This window comes from Zingiber officinale, chromosome 11B (genome assembly GCF_018446385.1).
Source record: "Zingiber officinale cultivar Zhangliang chromosome 11B, Zo_v1.1, whole genome shotgun sequence".
NCBI classification, from domain to species: Eukaryota; Viridiplantae; Streptophyta; class Magnoliopsida; order Zingiberales; family Zingiberaceae; genus Zingiber; species Zingiber officinale.
The window spans coordinates 29,867,175-29,891,186 of record NC_056007.1 but is presented as its reverse complement, the minus strand read 5'-3'; the positions used below and the strand labels follow the sequence as shown (position 1 = coordinate 29,891,186).

The 24,012-nt window shown below is 38.7% G+C and overlaps 1 protein-coding gene and 1 pseudogene across 1 annotated transcript in view; both read left to right on the top strand.

Moving 5' to 3' along the window:
• Positions 1–18,701, top strand: part of LOC122033863 — a 79,911-nt gene extending 61,210 nt beyond the window's left edge. Inside the window, exons 5-10 of the mRNA XM_042593019.1 lie at positions 1,406–1,485; positions 1,595–1,827; positions 18,009–18,069; positions 18,156–18,288; positions 18,363–18,489; positions 18,574–18,701. Coding sequence (XP_042448953.1) covers positions 1,406–1,485; positions 1,595–1,827; positions 18,009–18,069; positions 18,156–18,288; positions 18,363–18,489; positions 18,574–18,701 — 762 coding nt within the window. The remainder of the gene's footprint in view (positions 1–1,405; positions 1,486–1,594; positions 1,828–18,008; positions 18,070–18,155; positions 18,289–18,362; positions 18,490–18,573) is intronic.
• Positions 18,702–19,204: 503 nt separating this feature from the next.
• LOC122033862 lies at positions 19,205–21,061 on the top strand (annotated as a pseudogene).
• The last annotated feature ends 2,951 nt before the right edge of the window (positions 21,062–24,012 follow it).

Genomic DNA, 24,012 nt, shown 5'->3' with positions numbered 1-24,012 from the left:
GGAATAAAAAAATCATCCACAACCTGACGTGAAGTGCGTCGATTGGTCAAGCCATGTGGTGCAGGTGCTCAGAGGGGTTCCAGGAACCCGGAATGAACCTATTTAAAGGGCTTCGACCCAGAGCTTCAAAACAACAACTACGATAAGTTTCTCTCTTGCTCGGTACTCCGAAAAAGCTCCTGTGATGCTGTGAAGCTCCTCCGACAACCTGTAACCAAGACTTTCCCATTTTGTTGTTGTTGGTAACTTTTATTTCCAGTTCTTATACTTAACTCCTGCACACTTTTTGCAAACTGTTAGGGGATTGCCCAACGAAAGTACTCGACGAGTGCAGACCTTGGAGTAGGAGTCGTCGAAGGCTCTGAACCAAGTAAAACTTGGTTTGTTAGCATTGGTTTATTTTTCTTCCACTGCGTACTTCGATTTAATTCTGCACTCATTTTCGACGATTGTTATTCCCCCACCCTCTAGCATTCTTTCTAATCCTACAAGTGGTATCAGAGTGGATACCGCTCTAAATTGGGGCAACCGCCAATCAAGCAAGGGGTAATTTTTTTTCGCTCTTTTGGATTTTGAACTTTTTTAGTATAGTCCAAACTGGTACAATTACCTTTTTTGGATAAATTTTTTTCGTTACAAATGACTTTAAATTGGTGCAACACCAATCAAGTTTTAATATTTTTTTCTTCTCCCACACTACTAATCCAAGACCTAGTCTTGGAATTTTTTTTGCCTTTTCCTCTTTTATGTGCAAGGTTCATGGCCCAAAATGAGGGATACTCTACCATACGTCCTCCCATCTTTAACGATGATAACTTTCTATATTGGAAGAAATGGATGGAGGTGTACTTGAAGACCGACTTCGACCAATGGTTCAACGTCACCAAAGGATACAAGGTGCCCGTCAACAACGTCGAAAGTCTAATGGACCTAAATAATTGGAATCCAGAAATGAAGAAGAAGGCTCAGATCGACTTCAAAGATCTTAATACAATCCAGTGCGGCTAACGAACGAAGAACTGAACCGCATCAGCCCACATGAAAATGCGAAGGAGCTATGGACAAACTCATAACATTACACGCGGGAACCAACGATGTAAAGGTAACAATAGGGATATATTTTTAAATAAACTATTTAACATAAAAATATAGGAATGAGAATCTATGAGTCAACTATATGTGAGGATAAAGGCTATCCTCAATGAACTTCACACAATTGGCCACCAAATGGAGAACCATGATCTTATAAGGTACGCACTAAATGTATTTTGGGCATCCATCATGGATGCCTATAAAATTTCAAGAAGTTTTTCTAAATTAAAACTAGATGAGTTGTTTTGTGAACTTGAACTCCAGGAATAGACTAACTAAAAGTAGGTCGAGAAACATATTGATCTTTTTGCAGGTCCCTCAAAAGAAGCTAAACACAAGCACAAACCAGAGCCAAAATCTGAATCTGACTCAGAAGATGAAGAAGAACAACTCGTGAACATGGTTATAAAATTATTCATGAAAGGAAGAATAACTTCACGAAGAAGGACTTACAAAAGGTGATCAAAGCAAGTGACTCGAAGGCAAAGATCACATGCTACAGGTGCAACAAGAAAGGACCCTACAAGAATGAGTGTCCAAAGATGAGAGATGATAAACCCAAACTAGCCAGGAAGAAAAAGGCACTCAAGGCGACATGGGATGAGTCATCCTCAAAAGAATCAGATGTTGAGGATCATAAGTATCACAATTACCTCACATTGATGGCAACAAGACTGGAATCAAAAAGCAAGTCTGAGGGTGAATCAAGCCACGAGTCTGTACTCATTTCTAAAGGTTCGAACGAGTTATTCTCCATCTTAACCTCCAAAGTTTTTAGAATAATTGCATGTTTAAACAAAAAATTAATTAACTATGAAAAATAGAATGGATCACTTTTTGAGGAAAATCTATGTCTCAAAGAAGACACTAAAAATAAAGATCTAAATCAAGATGTAACACTTGAGAAGGAAAACACAAATTTAAAAAGTGAAATCAATAAACTTAAAGGGTTATTAGAAACTTTCACCACTAGATTAAAAAATTTAGATTTAATTCTTAAAACTCAAAAAGGCATGTACAATAAGTTTGGACTCGAATACAAGTCCAGCTCAACAAATAAAATATTTATATCACTCATAAACTAAAACAAAACTTAATTAAAGTTTGGATTCCAAAAGTGTGCCTAACAATGCAAGTAGGACTCAATCAATTCTATGTGCCCAAACATGAAATTCATTACATAAATCCATCTAAACCTAATCCAAACCAAAATCTAAAATGTAAAACAAAATCAACTAAACCAAATCCAAATCAAAAAAATAAATCAAATAACTACAAACCTAACTCAAACTCAAATTATCAACAAGTCCATTATAACTATAAAAGTAATTGACATAAACCTAAAACCTAAACTAAAAAGGTCAATAATTCAGGAGGAGGATCCAAACTAGTTTGCACCTCCAAAACAATAGGTTATCCGGCAGGGTAATTAGGATTAGATTAAAAATGGATAAAAGTTTAACTTGAAAAAATAGTACTGGAGAAGTTTTGGATGATAGTAGGTTAGGAAAACTCTATTTATTCATATCTAGGAAGATATGGCTTCGATCTGGTACATTTGACTTAGTGGAACTAACTGAAGTTATCCTTTACCAATCCTACCTGATTAGACCAAAGTTTTGTTATTAAGTTCAGTGGATAGGACTATTTGGAAAGCCTTGAAGGCATGATTACTCTAATGATGTCCAGGTGACTCACCTTAGCCCAGAAGTTTATCCAAAGAATATCTATTTATTAAACCCAAAGTTAAACTTGAATCTAACATAAAGTTAAACCAAACCTTAAAATTCAATTTAGCTAATCTAAAAAAATCATAGGATCCCTTTTATTTTAAAATTTAGACGGGTGAAATGAATAAGGATAATTTAAAAATAAATTAAATTAAATCTAAATAATTAATGTAAAATACCGGAAATAGGCGGATATGAATAAGGGAATTTTCCAGAATTTTTGGACATTTTTCGAGAATTTTTCGGAGCTCGTACGGACGTTTTGACGGGGATAAAAACAGGGTCCAGAAAAGCCTGTTTAGGCTACCCCATTTAAGCGAGGAAATGTTTATGATTACTTTTCCTTTTTACTTTTCTTTTTATTTATTTTATATTCTTCTTTTCTCCTCGTCGAAGCCTTGTGCCCGAGCCTCTTCTCCCCGTGCGTTTTCTTCTCTTCTTCCTTGCCCTAACCGCCGGCGGTGGTTGCTCCTTTCCGAGTGTACAAAACGGAAGGCCGACTCTTCTCTTCTTCATTTCCTTCATTGCGCCACCGCCACCTTACTCTCGATTCCGCGGGTTGTACCCTAGCCGACGCCTTCTTCCCTTCACCGACGCGGATCGAGCCGAGCCCTAGCGCCGGTTGCCACCCCTGTGCCTTGTCGACGCCACCATCCTTGTGCTTTAACGTTGGCGACGCTTGGGCGAGAATCGGTCATCGCGACTCCTTCTCCTCTTTGGGCTCGCGACACAGCCAGTTCCTTGCTTCTGCCCTAGTCTCCAGCCGTGCCCTATTTGATCTTGGAGGTAAGTTTGGTCGAAATTAGGTTATTGTTTGATAGTAATCTCTACTCTTGATCTTGACCTCTCCTTGCTGCCACTCTAGGTCACGAATTGGTGGAGTTTATGTGCTTTGAGGGGTGTTTCTGATTTCTGGCAGCAACCCTTCCTGTCGCATTTTTATATCCAGCAGTAAAGCGAAATTTTATGTTGTGGGTTTGCAGTCAAGGCTGCAATTGTGATCGTGTGGTGCATTAGAACTTGCTGTGGGGTTGTGCTGTGGTTGGACAGCCACTCCTTTCGGTATCTACTGGCTTCTGCAACGGGTGCCAACCTAGGTAAGATGTAGGAAAATGGATTGTCCTAGTTGTAGCTTGGTTGGAAATTCTGTATGTATAAGAATGTGGATTAATTACTGTTTTGGTTTGTTCGTTTTGTTCCAGCAGCAATTTATCTTTGCTGGCTGTAAACAAACCTAATTGGGCAACAACTTTGTGACTTCCAGCAGCGGTTGATTTGAGGTAAGGTTTATGGTTTTGATCTTTGTGTTAGATTATTCCTAGTTGTGTTAGCAATAATTATTGATTTAGGTTTATAAGTTGTATAACGGTGTAGTTGGGGTTAATGAAACTAATCCTAACTGGTCAGTGGATTAGAAATTAGTTTAGCTATTTGTTTATAATTAAATTAGCTAAACTGTACGATTTAACACAGGACTTTGACGCGAGACGAGTATCTCGGAGTCAGATTGGACCTTTCTATTTTCGGAGGCGGGTACTTTGACTAATGTCTTTTGATATGCATGATAATATGTTTAACATATAACAATAATTGTGTTATCTGTTTGTTTCGGTTGGTCGCTACATGATTAGTTACATGTTTGTTTGTTTATTTATGCTGCACTGCATGATATCTACCTGATCACATATGCTTTAGGTAGTGAACCAACCACATGCTATGATATGTTTTGGATCTAGGGTTTATTTGATACCCTATTTTATTGGTGTACCTTCTATTTGATACTTCTTCCAGTGGTACACACTTGTATCTAGTTATATGGACTATGCCATGTTTTTAGTGACATGCATCATGATTGCATGCTGTGCGATTGTCGGCTCCACTTTGGTTGAGCACATCGCCAGTTACATGTACTGCACACACCACCCATGGATTAGTTGTATATCTGGCTGGAGTGTGGCGGTTCTGCTGTTTGGCTCCGTTGGTCAGGTGACTCAGCGTGGTAGCCGGCAGTCAGTTCCGCTCTGTTTGGCTCCGTTGGCATTTAGTGTAGCAGCGTGGTAGCCGGCAGATGGTGGACTCTGTTTGGCTCCGTTGGTCAGGAGACTCAGCGTGGTAGCCGGCAGAGATATCCTCCCCGTCATTGTGGGAGATGAGAGCATTGAGCTCCCCCATTTATGATTTGGGGCCAGAGGACAGGAGTACTCCGACAGCATTCCGTCCACTCAGTCACTGTCAGGAGCAGTGATGTCCGAGTGCACGGTCACCATATGCATTTATTGCATTTTATTGTTGTGATTGCTGCACTTATATGCTGCATTTGTATGGATGCATTTGATTGACATGCATACAGGATTATGATTTTCTTCGGTCTGACGACCTGTTACCTTTGTACCTTGATTCCGGTTAGTACAGTTATCTCCTGATTTCATTTCAGTTGCATTTATTCCTTCTCGTATTCAGGAGACTGTACGCATGATTAGTGTTATCTGTTACTTGTTTCATTATGCATATCAGTTGTACCTGCTGAGTGTTGGACTCACCCCGCCTCTATTGTTGATATTTTCAGGTTGAGGCTGTCCGGAGCAGTTCCAGTCGCTGGCCCCCCATATGCACGTAGAGCTAGTTCTCTACTAGTTCGTTATTGGTTTTATTTTGGCCTTTTTCTATATCAGACTTTGTTTTAGTATTGTCTTTGGATTTTTCCTATAGATATTGTATGGATTGACACCTTTTGATGGATTTTTGATATGATATTAGATTTCATTCTACTACGTGCCTGCCTGGACGGCAGAAGAGGTGAGTTCGTTGGATTTGAGCTTTACGAGTGTAGTGGAGTAGGGTGGATTTTGAGTCAGAGTCCTATGGTTATTGATTACTATTATAACTGCGTGGTTGTGACAGCCAGAGGCTGAATATCTTTATTAACTACGTGGTGTTTGTTTTTTTTTATTTTTGTTATCATTCCAGCCGCCTGTGGCTGATGTATATGTGATATGTAGAAAGTTTCATATTGTCCGCCGTATAGGGGAGATGCTGCCGAAATTTCTTCGGACAGAGACTCCTCTGGGGCGTGACAATTAAACTAAAATCACATAATTAATTCATTAAAATTGTTTGTAAATAAGTTTAAAAATATTGATTGAGTCTGAAAAATCTTAGATTAAGGGGGAGGATATTTATTTGGATAATGTTTAAATTCTATGAAAATTATTTATGTTTTTAAAAAATTTCCTATTTTATTAGTGTTCCAAAATTTGTTTTGGCCTTAGCCTAGATCAAATCCCTAGAAAGCATGATCCTATAAAAATAGAAATTGAGCATCTTACAAACTGTAACGACCCGACCCTCTTGGCCCATTTAGCGGCCCATTTGGCGACCTCTCATGTCGTCGACCATCGGCCCTTATGTCGTCGGCCCATTTGGCGACCTCTAATATCGTCGACCGACAACCATTGGCCGTGCCGTTACTCACTAGGACTTTCCACCCATGATCAGTGGATTTTTGCCTCCCCCAGGATTCAGACTCTAAACCTCCAGGCTTAAGTATTAGAGTTTATGAATCCTGATAACCAAGTGAGTATACCTATGGGTTACTCCGCCCCCTCACAGCTACACCTAATGCAAGCTGCCATCGAAGGAACTCCGATTAGCCAAGGAAGATTGGAAGCCCCACCAACTACGACGAATTCCAGGGTTTTCTCTCTTACCAAAGATGATGTGGCGAGTGCTTCTACAGTTGTCACAGGTCAGCTGCCTATTTTCAGTCAGTATGCTAATGTGTTATTTGATACTGGGGCGACACACTCGTTTGTCTCTACGCCCTTCATGGAGAAGTTAGAGATACCACCACAAGCTTTAAATGGCAAATTCTTAACAACCCTGCCTTCGGGAGAAGTAATGTCATCTACTCATATGTTGCGGGCCGCACCCATCATAATCGCAGCCAGAGAACTCTACTGTGATCTGATAGTTCTTGACATGCAAGATTATGACAGTATATTGAGCATTGATTTCCTAAGCAAGTACGGCGCTTCGATCGAGTGTCGTCAAAGAAAAGTGGTCTTCCGACCTGAAGCAGAACCAATGTTCAAATTTGTTGGAGAACCAAGGAAAGAAACTAGGAGATTCTTATCATCCATAAAGGCACAAAAGATGTTAAATAAGGGATGTACTGGGTTTCTAGCACACGTGGCCGATACAAGTCAAGTTGAGGACCCAAAACTAGAAAATGTCAGAGTAGTGTGCAACTATCCGGAAGTGTTTCCTGATGAACTACCAGGGTTAGCCCCGACAGAGAAATAGAATTCGAGATCGAATTGATTTCCGGTACTAAGCCGATCTCTAAAGCACCTTATCGTGTGGCGCCGACTGAGTTGAAGGAACTCCAGGGACAGCTTTTAGAGTTACTGGACAAGGGACTTATTCGCCCGAGTCACTCTCCTTGGGGAGCTCTGGTACTGTTCATGAAAAAGAAGGATGGGTCTATGTGAATGTGTATAGACTACCGAGCGCTGAATAATGTGACAATAAAAAACAGGTACCCTCTTCCACGGATCGACGACCTGTTCACTAAAGGGTGCAACCGTTTTCTCAAAGATTGACCTAAGGTCCGGCTATCATCAAGTGAAAGTGAAGCAGGATGATATACCAAAGACGGCATTTCGAACGAGATACAGACATTATGAGTTCATAGTTATGCCCTTCGGAGTAACAAATGCTCCTACGGTATTTATAGACCTGATGAATCGGGTATTTTCGGCATATCTCGACAAATTTGTCATCGTCTTCATTGACGATATTCTCATCTATTCGAGAACCCAAGAAGAGCATGCTGAACACCTGAATATCGTACTACAGGTTCATCGAGAGAAACAACTATATGCAAAGTTCTCCAAATGTGAGTTTTGGCTCGATCGAGTATCATTCCTGGGTCATGTCATCTAAAAGGACGGAGTAATGGTAGATCCAAACAAGATCGAAGCTATAAGTAACTGGAACAGGCCAAAGAATGTTAGTGAAATCAGAAGTTTTCTCGGGCTAGCAGGCTACTACCGGAAGTTTATAGAGGACTTCTCTAAAATTGCAGCCCCTATGATAGTTCTCACCAAGAAGAACAAAAAGTATGAATGGACGGATGAATGTGAGAAGAGTTTCACGGAATTAAAAATGAGACTGACCAGTGCTCCAATCCTTACTCTTCCGGAAAATAACAAAGGCTACGACATGTACAGCGATGCTTCCAAATTAGGACTTAGAGCTACACTCATGCAGGACTGCAAGGTCATTGCCTACGCCTCTAGAAAACTCAAAGAGCATGAAAAGAATTACCCCACTCATGACCTGGAACTAGCAGCCGTGGTCTTTGCTCTCAAAATATGGAGACATTATTTATATGGAGTCCGGCGTAATATTTATACCGATCACCAGAGTCTGAAATATTTCTTCACCCAGAAAGACCTGAATATGAGACAACATAGATGACTCGAGTTAGTTAAGGACTATGACTACGAGATCTTTTATCATCCCGGAAAAGCGAACAAAGTGGCTGATGCACTCAGCAGGAAGACCGTGCCGCGTGATGTCGCTATTCTAAGTTCGAGGACGAACTTTATATGAGGTATGGGGTATAGTAACACCCACGAAATAATAAGCTATACCTATGAGTATTTTTCTTTTAGAATAAAAGGGAAATGGAAATAGAACTAAAAAGAAATAAAAAGAAAGAGAGGTTAAGGTTTGAACCTTGAACCTCCCACAAATGATAAAGTTAAATTAGTGTATAATAACCACTAGAATCATGAATGACACATGAATAGCAAGGAATAGAAATTATAGATAAAGATAAAGAGTATGATTAAATAAGGGAACAACAGAAAGACAAGTGGATTTCCTCCTCTTTCTCTTGGTTAAGAAAAGAAGCAAGCAAAAGACAAGTTGCCTTTCTTCCTTCTTTTCTCTATTTTCATGGGAATTAAGAGGGTGAGAGAGTAGAGGAGTGAAGGGATGAATTGGGACTTGTTTCATCCTCATTAAGAATAAATAAGAATGAGAAGAGAAAGGGGAGAAAGTTTGGCTACTTCTTCCTCCTTCTTCTTCCTCCTCCTTTTTCTTTCTTCCTCCTCCACCGAGACCTAAACCTCTCCCTCTCTCATTTCCGAAAATCCAAGCTAAGGTTTTTCTTGCTAATAAAACTAATTCACAAGAAGGAGTCCTCAAGATCTACTCCTTACAAGCAAGAGAAGAAAAGAGAGAACTAGGAGGAGAAGTTTCTTCTTCCTCTTCACAAGGGTACCATCTTCCTTAGGAAAAACAAGAAAGAGGATGTAAGTATCCCCTCACCTGTGGTACAAGTTGTTTATGTGTTTTCCATGAGGTTAGAATGCTTAAAAACTTAAGGTCACTTCTTGAAACTTTCGGCTAAGACTTGAATAAAAGATTTAGAGAAGTTTGAGACCTAACTAAGCATGCTCACTGTGTTCTTATGATATGTACCCTAGTATAGGAGTTAGTTAATGTTTTTTTATGCTTATATGCTTACCTAAAACATAGATCCATGCTCTTGAACTTTCGGCCAAAGTGTGAATAAAAGATTAGGAAGGCTTAAGACCTAAACTCAACATGTTTACTAAGTCCTTATGATATGTACCCTATGATAAGAGATTTGTTTGGTGTTCTTATGCTTGTATGTAGCTTAAATCCTAAATTCATGCTCATGAAGTGTTCGTCCATGATAGAAGTAATTGACTAGGAGAGGTTAAAAATTTAGTTTACCATGATCATGACTTGCTTATTAATATGTTATGAAGAGTACTTAGTGTCTTCACACTTGTATGTTGATTGGAACCTAAATGCATGCCACCTTAGGGAATTAGGGTTTCGGCCATGATAGAAATGAAGACCTAGGAGTGTTTAAAAATTTAAGCTATCATGCTCATGACTTTCCTTATGAAAAGGTAGGAAGATTTCTTAGGGTTTCATGCTTGTATGTTGTTTGGAACCTTGATGTATTACACCTTAGGGCTTCGACCATGATGAGAATTAAGACCTAGGAGAGCTTAAAATTTACTCTAACATGCTCATGACTCTTCTTATGATATGATATAAAGCTAACCTAGGGTTATCATGTTTGAATGTTGCTTGAAATCTAGATACATGTCTCCTTATGTTTCGGCCATGATGAATTTTAGGGTCCAAAGAAGCTAAAAATTTAATCAAGCATGCTCATGAATTCCCTTATGATATGATATGAAGTTAGCTTGATATTCTTATGCTAGTATGTTGTTTAGAACTTAGTTTTCATGCCCCTAAGTTTCGGCCATAACCAAGTTAAAAGACCTAGGGAGCTTAGAACCTAAACCAAATATGCTTATTATGTTCTTAATGATTTATGATGTGAAATTGGTTTAGGGTTCACATGCTTTTATGTTGTGTATAACCTAGAACTAGGCATGGTATCTTTCGGTCATAACAAGACCAAGGACCTAGGAAGCTTAGAACCTAAACCAAATATGCTTATTATGTTCTTAATGATTTATGATATGAAATTGGTTTAGGGTTCACATGATTTTATGTTGTTTAAAACCTAGGGCTAGGCTTGGAACTTTCGGCCACTACATGGAATTAGGGTTAGAGACCCAATTATGATTTTACTAGGTGTTTCACATGCTACGATATGAATGAAGAGATGCTAGTTAAGGTTTTCCATCCATGATTATGCTTCCTATGATGCACTATATGCTCACTTATGTATGCTTATGAACCATGAATGATAATAACTTTTATGATGTGATTTATGCTCAAGTATGTATACTGATGATATGACAAGCAATATGCTCATTGTATGTTTATGAATCATGCATTATGATGAATCTTATGATGTGATTTATGCTCATGTATGACTGCTTTATGATATGACAAGTAATATGCTCATTTATATATGTTTATGAATCATGCATTATGATGAATCTTATGATGTGATTTAGCTCAAGTATGCATGCTTTATGATATAATAAGTAAAGGCCTAAGAGTTGCTTCCCTATTAAGCGAGACTAAGAGCACTCTTTATGACATGACAAGTAAAGGCCTAAGAGTTGCTTCCCTATTAAGCGGGACTAAGAGCACTCTTTATGACATGACAAGTAAAGACCTAAGAGTTGCTTCCCTATTACTTGGGACTAAGAGCACTCTTCATGATATGATAAGTAACTATGACATGTTATTTTACTTTATATGGCTTGTACCAAGGGTGGGCTCCATAAGCGCCCCTAGGCCGACGGACTATGAATGGGTCTAGTAAAAAAGGGATGGGCTCCTTAGTATGCCCCTAGGTCGACGGTCGTAGTACGGACCTAGTTCCCTAGTAGGTTCGGGGCTAGCTACCCTGTCCTAGGGTTTGCGCGCATTTATGTATGTATGTGGTACAAGCCAGGCCCTCATGATGATATTATGTGCAAGTATTATATGATATGTTTTAAGACATCTTGCACATGACATGACACATGTTTTAAAAGACATCTTGCATGATATAATAAGTTATGATATGATATGCCCTTATGATTTGTATGACATGATACCTACGATATGATATGCCCTTATGATTTGTATGACATGATACTTTTTTATTTATGATATGATATATCATGATATTTCTTTATGATGTGATATGCTCTTATGATTTATAGGACATGATGCTCTTTTATTTATGATATGATATATCATGATATTTCTTTATGATGTGATATGCTCTTATGATTTGTATGACATGATACTCTTTTATTTATGATATGATATATCATGATATTTCTTTATGATGTGATATGCTCTTATGATTTATATGACATGATGCTCTTTTATTTATGATATGATATAGCATGATGTTACTTAATGATATGATATGTGATGATGCTCTGTTTACATGATACGATGTTTAAATGATTATGTCTTCATTGTTATATGCTTATGTGATTATGATATGAAATACGTTTTTGTGAGTAGGAAAGGATCTTACTAAGCCTGTGTGCTTATAGCTTACTTTCCTTGTACCCCAGATAAAGGCAAAGAATGGATAAACTAGGGGAGCCGCAGGAGAGGCAAGAGATATGTGTGGTGGTGGCTCGGCTAAGAAAAAGAAAAGACCTGCTTATGCTTATTTTATGTTATGTTGACATGAACTAAGTTTATTGATGTTGATGTTCCGCATGACTTCATGATACTTCCGCTGTTTTACTTTAGAAAGAAATTTTAATATGCATGTATGTTCCCCTCGTAAGTACGTAACCCCCCCTCCCCCCCCCACCCTACTAGCAGGAGGGGCGGAGCGTTACAAGTTGGTATCAGAGCCAGGATAGCCTTCCCACTACACACATATCAAGCCCTCATCCTGCCGCTCCAAGTAAGAATTTCTGTACTTACGCTATTCTATTTATGCATGAAAAGAAATGTTTTTTTTTTAGTTTGCATGAACCTAAGTATGACCGATAGGGATTTCCTTTATCTATAATAAGCGATGTTAATGTGCACGAATATAAGTAGGGATGACTCTAGACTTATGCTAGCCTTATTGTTATTTATGAAAATAGATATGGCTAGAGACATGGTAACAAGACCGAGGAGACAATGCCTCCACTAGACCTCCAGCGCCAGATCACAGAACAACAACAAGTAATCACTGCTTTGATGGGTCAGCAAGGAAATCCTGTCACCCCACCAGCAAATCCGAATGCATTGCCTGTCATACCAATAGCTGCACCAGTACCACCGGTAGCCCCTGCCCCAGTGGTCCAACAGGTGACTTACTTGATATAGTGGCTAAGGCTGAAGCCGGTGAACTTCTCGGGTACTTGTGAGCCATGGGACGCCCAGGCATGGTTCAAGACAGTGGAAAGTATAGTGGAACTGCTAGACTGGCCTGTACCAGAAAAGATCAAGTGCGTATCATTTTGCTTCTCTAGAGACGCAAGAATGTGGTGGGAACGAGTTAAGATCAAGAGACAGGTTAATCAGATGAACTGGACGGATTTCGAAATAGAGTTCTTCGAGGAATTCTTCTATATGCGAATAACAAACCAGCATTATGACGAGTTCACCGAGTTTCGGCAAGGTGACTTATCAGTTAACGAAGCAGTGAAGCGCTTCAACCGTCTCGCACGCCTCTGCCCAGAGTTGGTCAGCACAGAAAGAGAAACGATCAGGCTGATGCTGAAAATGCTCCGACCCGAGATAGCTTTGAATGTGGCCGGCGGAATTAATAGACCGCAGACTACAGAAGAACTGGTCAGCAGTGCCCTGATCACTGAACATTATAAGAAGGCGATGAACGAGAGTAAGAATCGGGCACAGACAGAAGGACAGAAACCTCAAGGTACCAGAGCAAGCTGGAAAGGAAACCCTAATGGAAAAAGAAAGTAATGGAACAACACTAAAGGAAGACCAATGAATAAGTAACCTAAGTACCCTCAGTGTACTACTTGTGGGAAACAACATTCCGGGGTATGCCACAAGTTTACGAGAAAGTGTTACAATTGTGGACGGGAAGGATATATGGCCAGAGACTGCCCTATCTAGTTCCAGACACCAGCCCAGCAGCATAACCAGAATAGGAGTGCCCCCTCACAGCTACACCTAATGCAAGCTGCCATCGAAGGAACTCCGATTAGCCAAGGAAGATTGGAAGCCCCACCAACTAGGACGAATGCCATGGTTTTCTCTCTTAACAAAGATGATGTGGCGAGTGCTTCTACAGTTGTCACAGGTCAGCTGCCTATTTTCAGTCAGTATGCTAATGTGTTATTTGATACTGGGGCGACACACTCGATTGTCTCTACGCCCTTCATGGATAAGTTAGAGATACCACCACAAGCCTTAAATGGAAAATTCTTAACAACCCTGCCTTCAGGAGAAGTAATGCCATCTACTCATATGTTGCGGGCCGCACCCATCATAATCGCAGGCAGAGAACTCTACTGTGATCTGATAGTGCTTGATATGCAAGATTATGACAGTATATTGGGCACGGATTTCCTAAGCAAGTACGGCGCTTCGATCGAGTTTCGTCAAAGGAAAGTGGTTTTCCGACCTGAAGCTGAACCGATATTCGAGTTCATTGGGGAACTCAGGGAAAATTGGTGCTACGGGGCCGAAGATGTGACCGGACAACTCTCTACCCTGACTATAGCACTTACGCTGTTTGATGATGTATTGGGGAAGCAAACTCGTTACCCAAGCATCCAGATGGTTAAAGCAGAGCACCAGAGGCCTGGAGGATTACTGCATCTAATCCAAATTCCAGAATGGAAATGGGAAGATATCTCTATGGACTTTATTTCAGGATTACCTAAGACAACGAACGACCATGACGCTATATGGGTAATTGTGGACAGATTAACCAAATCTGCCCATTTCCTAGCAATCAAGATGACTTATTCAATTGAGCAACTGGCTCAATTATATGTCAAGGAAATTATTAGATTACATGGGATTCCTAAGACCATCATTTCTGACAGAGATGGTCACTTTATTTCACATTTTTGGGAATGTGTTCAGAAGGCTCTTGGCACGAAGCTATTATTTAGTACTGCCTTCCACCCGCAAATCGACGGACAAACAGAAAGGGTGAACCAAGTACTAGAAGACATGTTACGAGCTTGCGCCTTAGACTTCAAAGGGAGCTGGTGCCGATATTTATGCTTAGCAGAATTCGCCTACAACAATAGTTACCAAGCTACTATTGGAATGGCGCCCTACGAGGCTTTATACGGGAGGAAATGTCGATCTCCTATATGTTGGTATGAAGGCGGTGAAAAGAAGGAGATGGGATTTCAAACAGAGTTCATCGAAAACACCACCCGTCCTATACAGAACATCCGCCAAAGAATAGAAACTGCTCAAAGTCGACAGAAGAATTACGCGAATAAGCGACGAAGGCCATTGGAATTCAGTGTTGGAGACTCAGTATTCCTCAAGGTAGCTCCTATGAAAGGAGTAATGAGGTTTGGTAAGAAGGGAAATCTAAGCCCGCGTTATGTGGGACCATATCAAGTTCAGAAAAGAATTGGCAAGGTAGCTTGCGAAATAGAGCTGCCTCAGGAGATGTCGGCCATCCACAACGTGTTACACGTTTCGATGCTAAAGAAATGTATTCCGAGTATGGACCAAGTGATCGAACCACAGACAGTACAAGTGCAAGAGGACCTAAGTTATGAGAGCCAACCGGTTCAGATATTAGATCGATATATCAAAAGACTAAGGAACAAAGAGGTACCCCTAGTAAAGGTCCTGTGGCAAAATCAACGGTTCGAAGAAGCCACTTGGTAACGAGAAGACGATATGAAACGAAGATATCCGGAGCTATTTTAAGTTCGAGGATGAACTTTCTATGAGGTATGGGGTACTGTAACACCCACGAAATAATAAGCTATACCTATGGGTATTTTTTCTTTTAGAATAAAAGGGAAATGGAAATAGAACTAAAAAGAAATAAAAAGAAAGAGAGGTTAAGGTTTGAACCTTGAACCTCCCATAAATGATAAAGTTAAATTAGAGTATAATAACCACTAGAATCATGAATGACACATGAATAGCAAGGAATAGAAATTATAAATAAAGATAAAAAGTATGATTAAATAAGGGAACAAGAGAAAGACAAGTGGCTTTCCTCTCTTTCTCTTGGTTAAGAAAAGAAGCAAGCAAAAGACAAGTTGTCTTTCTTCCTTCTTTTTCTCTATTTTCGTGGAAATTAAGAGGGTGAGAGAGTAGAGGAGTGAAGGGATGAATTGGGACATGCTTCATCCTCATTAAGAATAAATAAGAATGAGAAGAGAAAGGAGAGAAAGTTTGGCTACTTCTTCCTCCTCCTTCTTTTTCTTTCTTCCTCCTCCACCGAGACCTAAACCTCTCCCTCTCTCATTTCCGAAAATCCAAGCTAAGGTTTTTCTTGCTAAGAAAACTAATTCACAAGAAGGAGTCCTCAAGATCTACTCCTTACAAGCAAGAGAAGAAAAGATAGAACTAGGAGGAGAAGTTTCTTCTTCCTCTTCACAAGGGTACCATCTTCCTTAGGAAAAACAAGCAAGAGAATGTAAGTATCCCCTCACCTGTGATACAAGTTATTTATGTGTTTTCCATGAGGTTCGAATGCTTAAAAACATAAGGTCACTTCTTGAAACTTTCGGCCAAGACTTGAATAAAGGATTTAGAGAAGTTTGAGACCTAACTAAGCATGCTCACTATGTTCTTATGATATGTACCCTAGTATAGGAGTTAGCTAATGTTTTTTTTTATGCTTGTATGCTTACCTAAAACTTAGATCCATGCTCTTGAACTTTCGACCAAAGTGTGAATAAAAGATTAGGAAGGCTTAAGACCTAAACTCAACATGTTTACTAAGTCCTTATGATATGTACCCTATGATAAGAGATTTGTTTGGTGTTCTTATGCTTGTATGTAGCTTAAAACCTAAATTCATGCTCATGAAGTGTTCGGCCATGATAGAAGTAATTGACTAGGAGAGGTTAAAAATTTAGTTTACCATGATCATGACTTGCTTATTAATATGTTATGAAGAGTACTTAGTGTTTTCACACTTATATGTTGATTGGAACCTAAATGCATGCCACCTTAGGGAATTAGGGTTTTGGCCATGATAGAAATGAAGACCTAGAAGTGTTTAAAAAATTTAAGCTATCATGCTCATGACTTTCCCTATGAAAAGGTATGAAGATTCCTTAGGGTTTCATGCTTGTATGTTGTTTGGAACCTTGATGTATTACACCTTAGGGCTTCGGCCATGATGAGAAATAAGACCTAGGAGAGCTTAAAATTTACTCTAACATGCTCATGACACTTCTTATGATATGATATAAAGCTAACCTAGGGTTATCATGTTTGAATGTTGCTTGAAATCTTCATACATGTCTCCTTATGTTTCGGCCATGATGAATTTTAGGGTCCAAAGAAGCTCAAAATTTAATCTAGCATGCTCATGAATTCCCTTATGATATGATATGAAGTTAGCTTGATATTCTTATGCTGGTATGTTGTTTAGAACTTAGTTTTCATGCCCCTAAGTTTCGGCCATAACCAAGTTAAAAGACCTAGGGAGCTTAGAACCTAAACCAAACATGCTTATTATGTTCTTAATGATTTATGATGTGAAATTGGTTTAGGGTTCACATGCTTTTATGTTGTGTATAACCTAGAACTAGGCATGGTAACTTTCGGCCTTAACAAGTCCAAAGACCTAGGAAGCTTAGAACCTAAACCAAATATGCTTATTATGTTCTTAATGATTTATGATATGAAATTGGTTTAGGCACTACAAGAAAAACCCTCATAGACATCGGTGGAACAACAACAGTTTTAAGCAAAAACCGATGTCTTTGAGTATTTTATACCGGTTTTTCTAAAAACCGGTGTCTATGAGCGCAGATTTTCACTCATAGACATCGATTTTTTAGCCGATGTCTATGAGCGCCTTTTTTTTTGTTAATAGACACCGGTTTTAACAGCGGTTTTTAAAACCCGGTGTTAATTAACCAAAAATAATAATTTAATTTTTCCACCAGCCAAAATTTACAATACTTCACAAAGTTCCCTCCAAACCTACCAATATCGCACCCCTTCTCTCAGCCTAAACCTAAAGCTAAACCTCCAAGCCTCATCTACCTCTTCCCCTTCGATCGACGCCCCTTCCTTCTTCCCCTTCGATCGACGCCCCTTCCTGGATCGACGTTCCGTTCTGCCTCCTCGTCCGATCCTCTCTTCCTCCTCCTCCTTCCTCTCTTTGCTCTTCCCGGCTAAGGTAGGGGCCGACAAGATCCGAACAACGAGAGGACGCCCATGACCACCATGGCACGGTTGGTCGGCAACGTGAGGGAATCCGAAGGAAGATAGAACAGCACCAAGATCCAGGAGCTCGTACACAGAAGGGGAATCGACTTACTTCCTCCTATCCCTCCCCTCCCGCTATCTCCCCTTCTGCGCCCGATCTACCTCTCCGGCAATCACGACCTCGCCTTCGTCGGCGCCCTTCCAACGGCTCCCCCTTTGCCGCCACTTGGAGCGGGAGCGGTGGTTCGAGGGGGAGGGGTACGAGGCGATGCACATTCAAGGCAGGCGGTGGAGCGGCGACATGGACGGCCGATCTGATTGTCGGCATGTACATCTGGTCATATTTCCTATTTCCTGTAGTTTGTGGAAAATCAAATGTGAACCCACAGTCTAGGGACTTGGTGCTGCAATTGGTCGAAAGGTTTGTCATGAGGCAATGCTGATACTCTTATCCTTTTGTTTCTATTTATTGCTTTAGTCAAAAGCTACTTTCTGGCTTTATTTCAGGATTCTCTCTGGACCGAAAGCTCAAACTATTATGTTAAATGGTGCTGTTCGGAAGGGGGAACGCATAGTACCACCTGCTGTACTTGATCTACTCATGCGGGCGACTTTTCCTGCTTCTACAGCTCGAGTCAAGGTTTGCCTATTTCCATGGAAGATCTCCATATTGCATAAAATTTTACGATGAGTTCCTAATATATCTTTCTGCAGACAACTGAAAGATTTGAGACGTTTTATCCTACTCTAAAAGAGTTGGCTCTTACTGGTTATGGTACCAAAACCACAAAGCAAGCATCACAACAGCTTTTGCCTTTTGCCATCCAAGCGATTCAAGAAAGTGTAATTGAGATATTGCATTATTATGTGTCCTAGGCTGATGTTTTCATAGTATGACTGTACTTAACATGGAACTTATATACAGATAATTCCGAGCTAACAAAGGAAGCGACGGATTTGTTCATCTGGTGTTTGACTCAGAATGCTGAGTGCTATAAACAGTGGGTGAGTTGTTCTTCAAACGTGCTATTTATAGCTTTTATTATTTTGTAAACCTTTCTAACTACTTTAACTGTTGTATCATGAAGTAAAAACTCTATGTAGAGAATGTTGGTGCGACAATTATTGTTCTTCGGAAACTCTCCACTGAGTGGCGAAATTACTCGGCCAAAATTTCCCCCGACACTCTCAAAGTAACACTTAAGCATTTGAGGGCTAAAGTAAGCATAGCTACTATCAAATATTTCTAATTTTCTTGTCCAAGTTCAGTCATTCGAAGCTCACGGTTTTTGGATTTCCATCCTTGGCATCTATCGTGTGCATGATATGATAAATTTACTTATTTGTTGCACTTGTATCTAGATGTGGTCAGGTTTAGTTGCACAGTGTTTTTCAAAATTTAGTTGCTGATCAAAATCTTTTTCTTCTTATTTTCTCTATCAAAGAATGAAGATGCCCTATAAAGAAACACAGACCCCAGCCAAGTAGCATCCATCAATGAAGCTGACAAGTACTGCAAGACAATTTTGATGAAGTTAACACGTAATTTTGGCTGCATGAAGGGTAGTGTTTTGGTGCTTGTGCTGGGAATTGGTCTCTTTTTCACTCTTTCACCGAATGCCGAGTTAATTAACTGGGAGAACATCAATAGGGAGAAATTTCAGGTGTTGTTCAGTTCTCTCCAATCCTCTTAGAACAACTTGGAGTTTAACCAAATTTTACCAACAAAGGAGATAGGTCAAGAAAGGATATGATGGCGCTAAATTCAAAGATAATAATAAGTTTGGTTTTTCACCTCGGCTAGATAACTATCTGAAATTGCTCTGGTGTTCGTCGTTGCAGCAAGCTGCTCCTACTGTTATTTGCTTCCCATCCCACCAATGTTACGCAAGTATGGTTTTCATCTTGTTTTGTCTGGAAACCGTTACTACATTTCTAATCAGGTACTCGATTGCATGTCAAATTCATCTTCATATTGAAACTTGTGTCTCAGATATTTAAAGCATGTTCAAAGTTTTATGTGCTAATTAAGGAATATATATTCAATGTTAGCATTTTGTTTATATATTGGAATATGTGGAAGTCGTTAGCAATGAACCTGGATGTATGAAGACATTCACAAATGCAGAATGCCTTAAAGCACATATCAAAACTTCTCACCTTTATGTTGATTGTGTGATTTGTGGAACAAAACAGCTGAAGAAGAATATTAAACGACATGAACACATGCATGAAGCAAGTGAGGTGACTGAGAGGACAAAATGTAACTTTGAAGGTTGTGAACGCACCTTTTCAAATGTAAGACCTGAATTTTGTGTAGTTATCGATTTTCTGTCTCTCAGGCCGTCAAAGCTTAATTACTATTTGGAGGCAATCTAGTAGCACTTTTTCAATTAATAGGATGAGGTTAAAATCATGACCAAATAAAACCATAATATGTTTGCATCCCAATTTGTGCGCCATCAGGAATTTGGTTAGGACATTGTTCGAAGCTTAACCTCTTTGCAAGAGACTAAGACATGCTGAAACTATTATTGAGGTTGATTTTCCTGTATTAGAAGCAGTTCTTGAACTAGGAGACAATTATTGAATATGAATGGATCAAAGGTAAAGATCATGGAGATGTCTAATTTGAGCCTTTTTAACAGAAGCTTAAAACACCTAGGCAAAGACAATTATCAGATATGAACAGATCAAAGGTAATTTGAGCTTTTTTTAACAGAGGCTTGGAGTGTGTAGGCAGTTAAAATAGATGTTCAAATGGCCTTTTACCACATTCATTATTAATTGCATAAATGCACACTTGTTGATAAGGACAATTTATTGGAAGATCACCCTTTTTTTCTTCTTATATCCATCACTTAATTTATTTCTGGATAAGCAATCAATCTTCTATTTAGTAACTATAAAGTATAGTTTTTGTGCCTTGCAGGTATCAAATCTCAGATAGCACATAAGAGCAGTCCATCAAAATCTTCGTCCATTTGCATGTAGATTTTCTAAATGTGGGAAGAAATTTCCCTACAAGCATGTCATGGATAACCATGAAAAATCTGGTGTGCATAGTTACATTCAAGTAAGTGTTTAGTCTAAGATTTATCTACTAGACTTGACATGGTGATCTGAAATGTTAGCAAATTCAATTTTGAATTTTGTTTGAATCTGAACAAATATTTAATCTAGGTTTGCATGAATTCTGAGTTGCTTTGAGCTTCTTGTTGCAGGGTGACTTCCTAGAAATCGACGAGCAATGGCAGTCACGGCCACGAGGTGGACGGAAAAGAAAGTGTCCTTCTATCGGATCTTTCTGCAGGAAGAGGATTGTTTCACCTGAGCAAGCATCAACGCTTATGTACAATGTTCTCTGGAACATGATGCAAGCAGAGTTTTGCTGGTGGGACGAAAAAGAATAGGTGATTGTTTTTGTGCAAGCAGAGTTTCATTTTCCCTTCTACCCAACTCTTTTCCTTGCTTCTAATTTGAGTTTTGTGCAAGCAGAGTTTTGCTTCTAATTTAAGCATTCAAATTAGTCATCTTGTTACCTGGTGCTCTTACTACTTTTTCAACTATGATTTTTGGTCTTGGTTTACTAATATATTATTTATGTATTTTTACAGTTTACAAATCTCAAGTACTCCAGAGTTGAAATTGACGAAGTACGGTTCTAGTGGGCTGAAGGCATGCTAGATTACATTTGAAGTGCGGTTCTACCTTGATGTGTTAAAAGAATGTTTTACCTTGATTTTGATATCTATTAGCTAGCATTTGATGTAAAAAGAATGTTTGGGTATTTTATGGATATTGTTGTAAGAAGATTATTTATATAATTTGTGAATATTTGTGTATTTTATGGATATTATTGAATGAAGAATATTTGTATAATTTGTGAATATTTGTGAATTTTTTTTTTGTTATTGTCGGTTTTTCATTGTTTCGGAAATCAAATTTGTGCTGTTAAAAAATATACATATTACATCGGTTTTCCACCGCTGCAAAACCGGTGTTATTAACTAATATTACATCGGTCATTTACCGCTGCCAAAACTGGTGTTATTAACATACAATATTACATCGGTTTTACACCGTTGATGAAACGGTGTCGTTAAGTGATACTACACCGGTTAATAACTGATTCGAAGACCGGTGTCGTTAAGTGATACTACACCGATTTTAACCCGATGTCTAAAATAGCAGACTTTTAACATCAGCTTCATAGACATCGGTCGAAAATGAAATAGACACCGGTGGAAAACCGATGTCTATGAAGGTTTTTGTTGTAGTGAGGGTTCACATGATTTTATGTTGTATAAAACCTAGGGCTAGGCTTGGAACTTTCAGCCACTACATGGAATTAGGGTTAGAGACCCAATTATGATTTTACTAGGTGTTTCACATGCTACGATATGAATGAAGAGATGCTAGTTAAGGTTTTCCAAGCATGATTATGTTTCCTATGATGCACTATATGCTCACTTATGTATGCTTATGAACCATGCATGATAATGACTTTTATGATGTGATTTATGCTCAAGTATGTATGCAGATGATATGACAAGCAATATGCTCATTGTATGTTTATGAATCATGCATTATGATGAATCTTATGATGTGATTTATGCTCAAGTATGCATGCTTTATGATATAAAAAGTAATATGCTCATTTATGTATGTTTATGAATCATGCATTATGATGAATCTTATGATGTGATTTATGCTCAAGTATGCATGATTTATGATATAATTAGTAAAGGCCTAAGAGTTTCTTCCCTATTAAGTGGGACTAAGAGCACTCTTTATGACATGACAAGAAAAGACCTAAGAGTTGCTTCCCTATTAGTTGGGACTAAGAGCACTCTTCATGATATGATAAGAAACTATGACATGTTATTTTACTTTGTATGGCTTGTACCAAGGGTGGGCTCCATAAGTGCCCCTAGGCCGACAGACTATGAACGGGTCTAGTAAAAAGGGATGGGCTCCTTAGTACGCCCCTAGGTCGACGGTCGTAGTACGGACCTAGTTCCCTAGTAGGTTCGGGGCTTGCTACCCTGTCCTAGGGATTGCGCGCATTTATGTATGTATGTGGTACAAGCCGGGCCCTCATGATGATATTATGTTCAAGTATTATATGATATGTTTTAAGACATCTTGCACATGACATGACACATGTTTTAAAAGACATCTTGCATGATATAATAAGTTATGATATGATATGCCCTTATGATTTGTATGACATGATACTCTTTTATTTATGATATGATATATCATGATATTTCTTTATGATGTGATATGCTCTTATGATTTATAGGGCATGATGCTCTTTTATTTATGATATGATATATCATGATATTTCTTTATGATGTGATATGCTCTTATGATTTATATGACATGATGCTCTTTTATTTATGATATGATATAACATGATGTTACTTAATGATATGATATGTGATGATGCTCTGTTTACATGATACGATGTTTAAATGATTATGTCTTCATTGTTATTTGCTTATGTGATTATGATATGAAATACGTTTTTGTGAGTAGGAAAGGATCTTACTAAGTCTGTGTGCTTATAGCTTTCTTTCCTTGTACCGCAGATAAAGGCAAAGAATGGATAACTAGGGGAGCCGCAGGAGAGGCAAGAGATATGTGTGGTGGTGGCTCGGCTAAGAAAAAGAAAAGACCTGCTTATGCTTATTTTATGTTATGTTGACATGAACTAAGTTTATTTATGTTGATGTTCCGCATGACTTCATGATACTTCCGTTGTTTTACTTTAGAAAGAAATTTTAATATGCATGTATGTTCCCCTACTAGTAGGAGGGGCGGGGCGTTACACAAACACACTAGGTTACCTTGATTGTGTATTTATAAATATAGAATGGTGTGAGATGCATAGGCATTTTGCTTGGACTTCAGATGATCATATCAGTGCATCAACATAAGTCTGGGCGAAAAATATAGCAATACATTGATTAAATCAAGTAGTACTTTTTCAGCAAATATCTAATTGGACATAAATACTTGATTTGACTAACCAAGTAAACACTATTATCTTTTGATAGTTAGTTAGTAACCAAGGATTAGACAATTAAGAACCAATAATAGATGAGTATCTTTAACTAAGCTTTTATTACTACTACTCGTCTTAAATTCTCATCTCAATTAGTTTTCTAACCTAAGTTAACTTAATTTTTGACTTAATCAATTACTAACTCAAATTAATCTTCAATTAATCAATTAATGAAATTAACTCAAAATAACCTTTAAACTTGAATTAATTAATCCTCAAGTTTATCAATTTAGTTAACCATTAATTAAATTCATACTTTTTCTTAAATTAATCTTTAATTAACTTCTTATG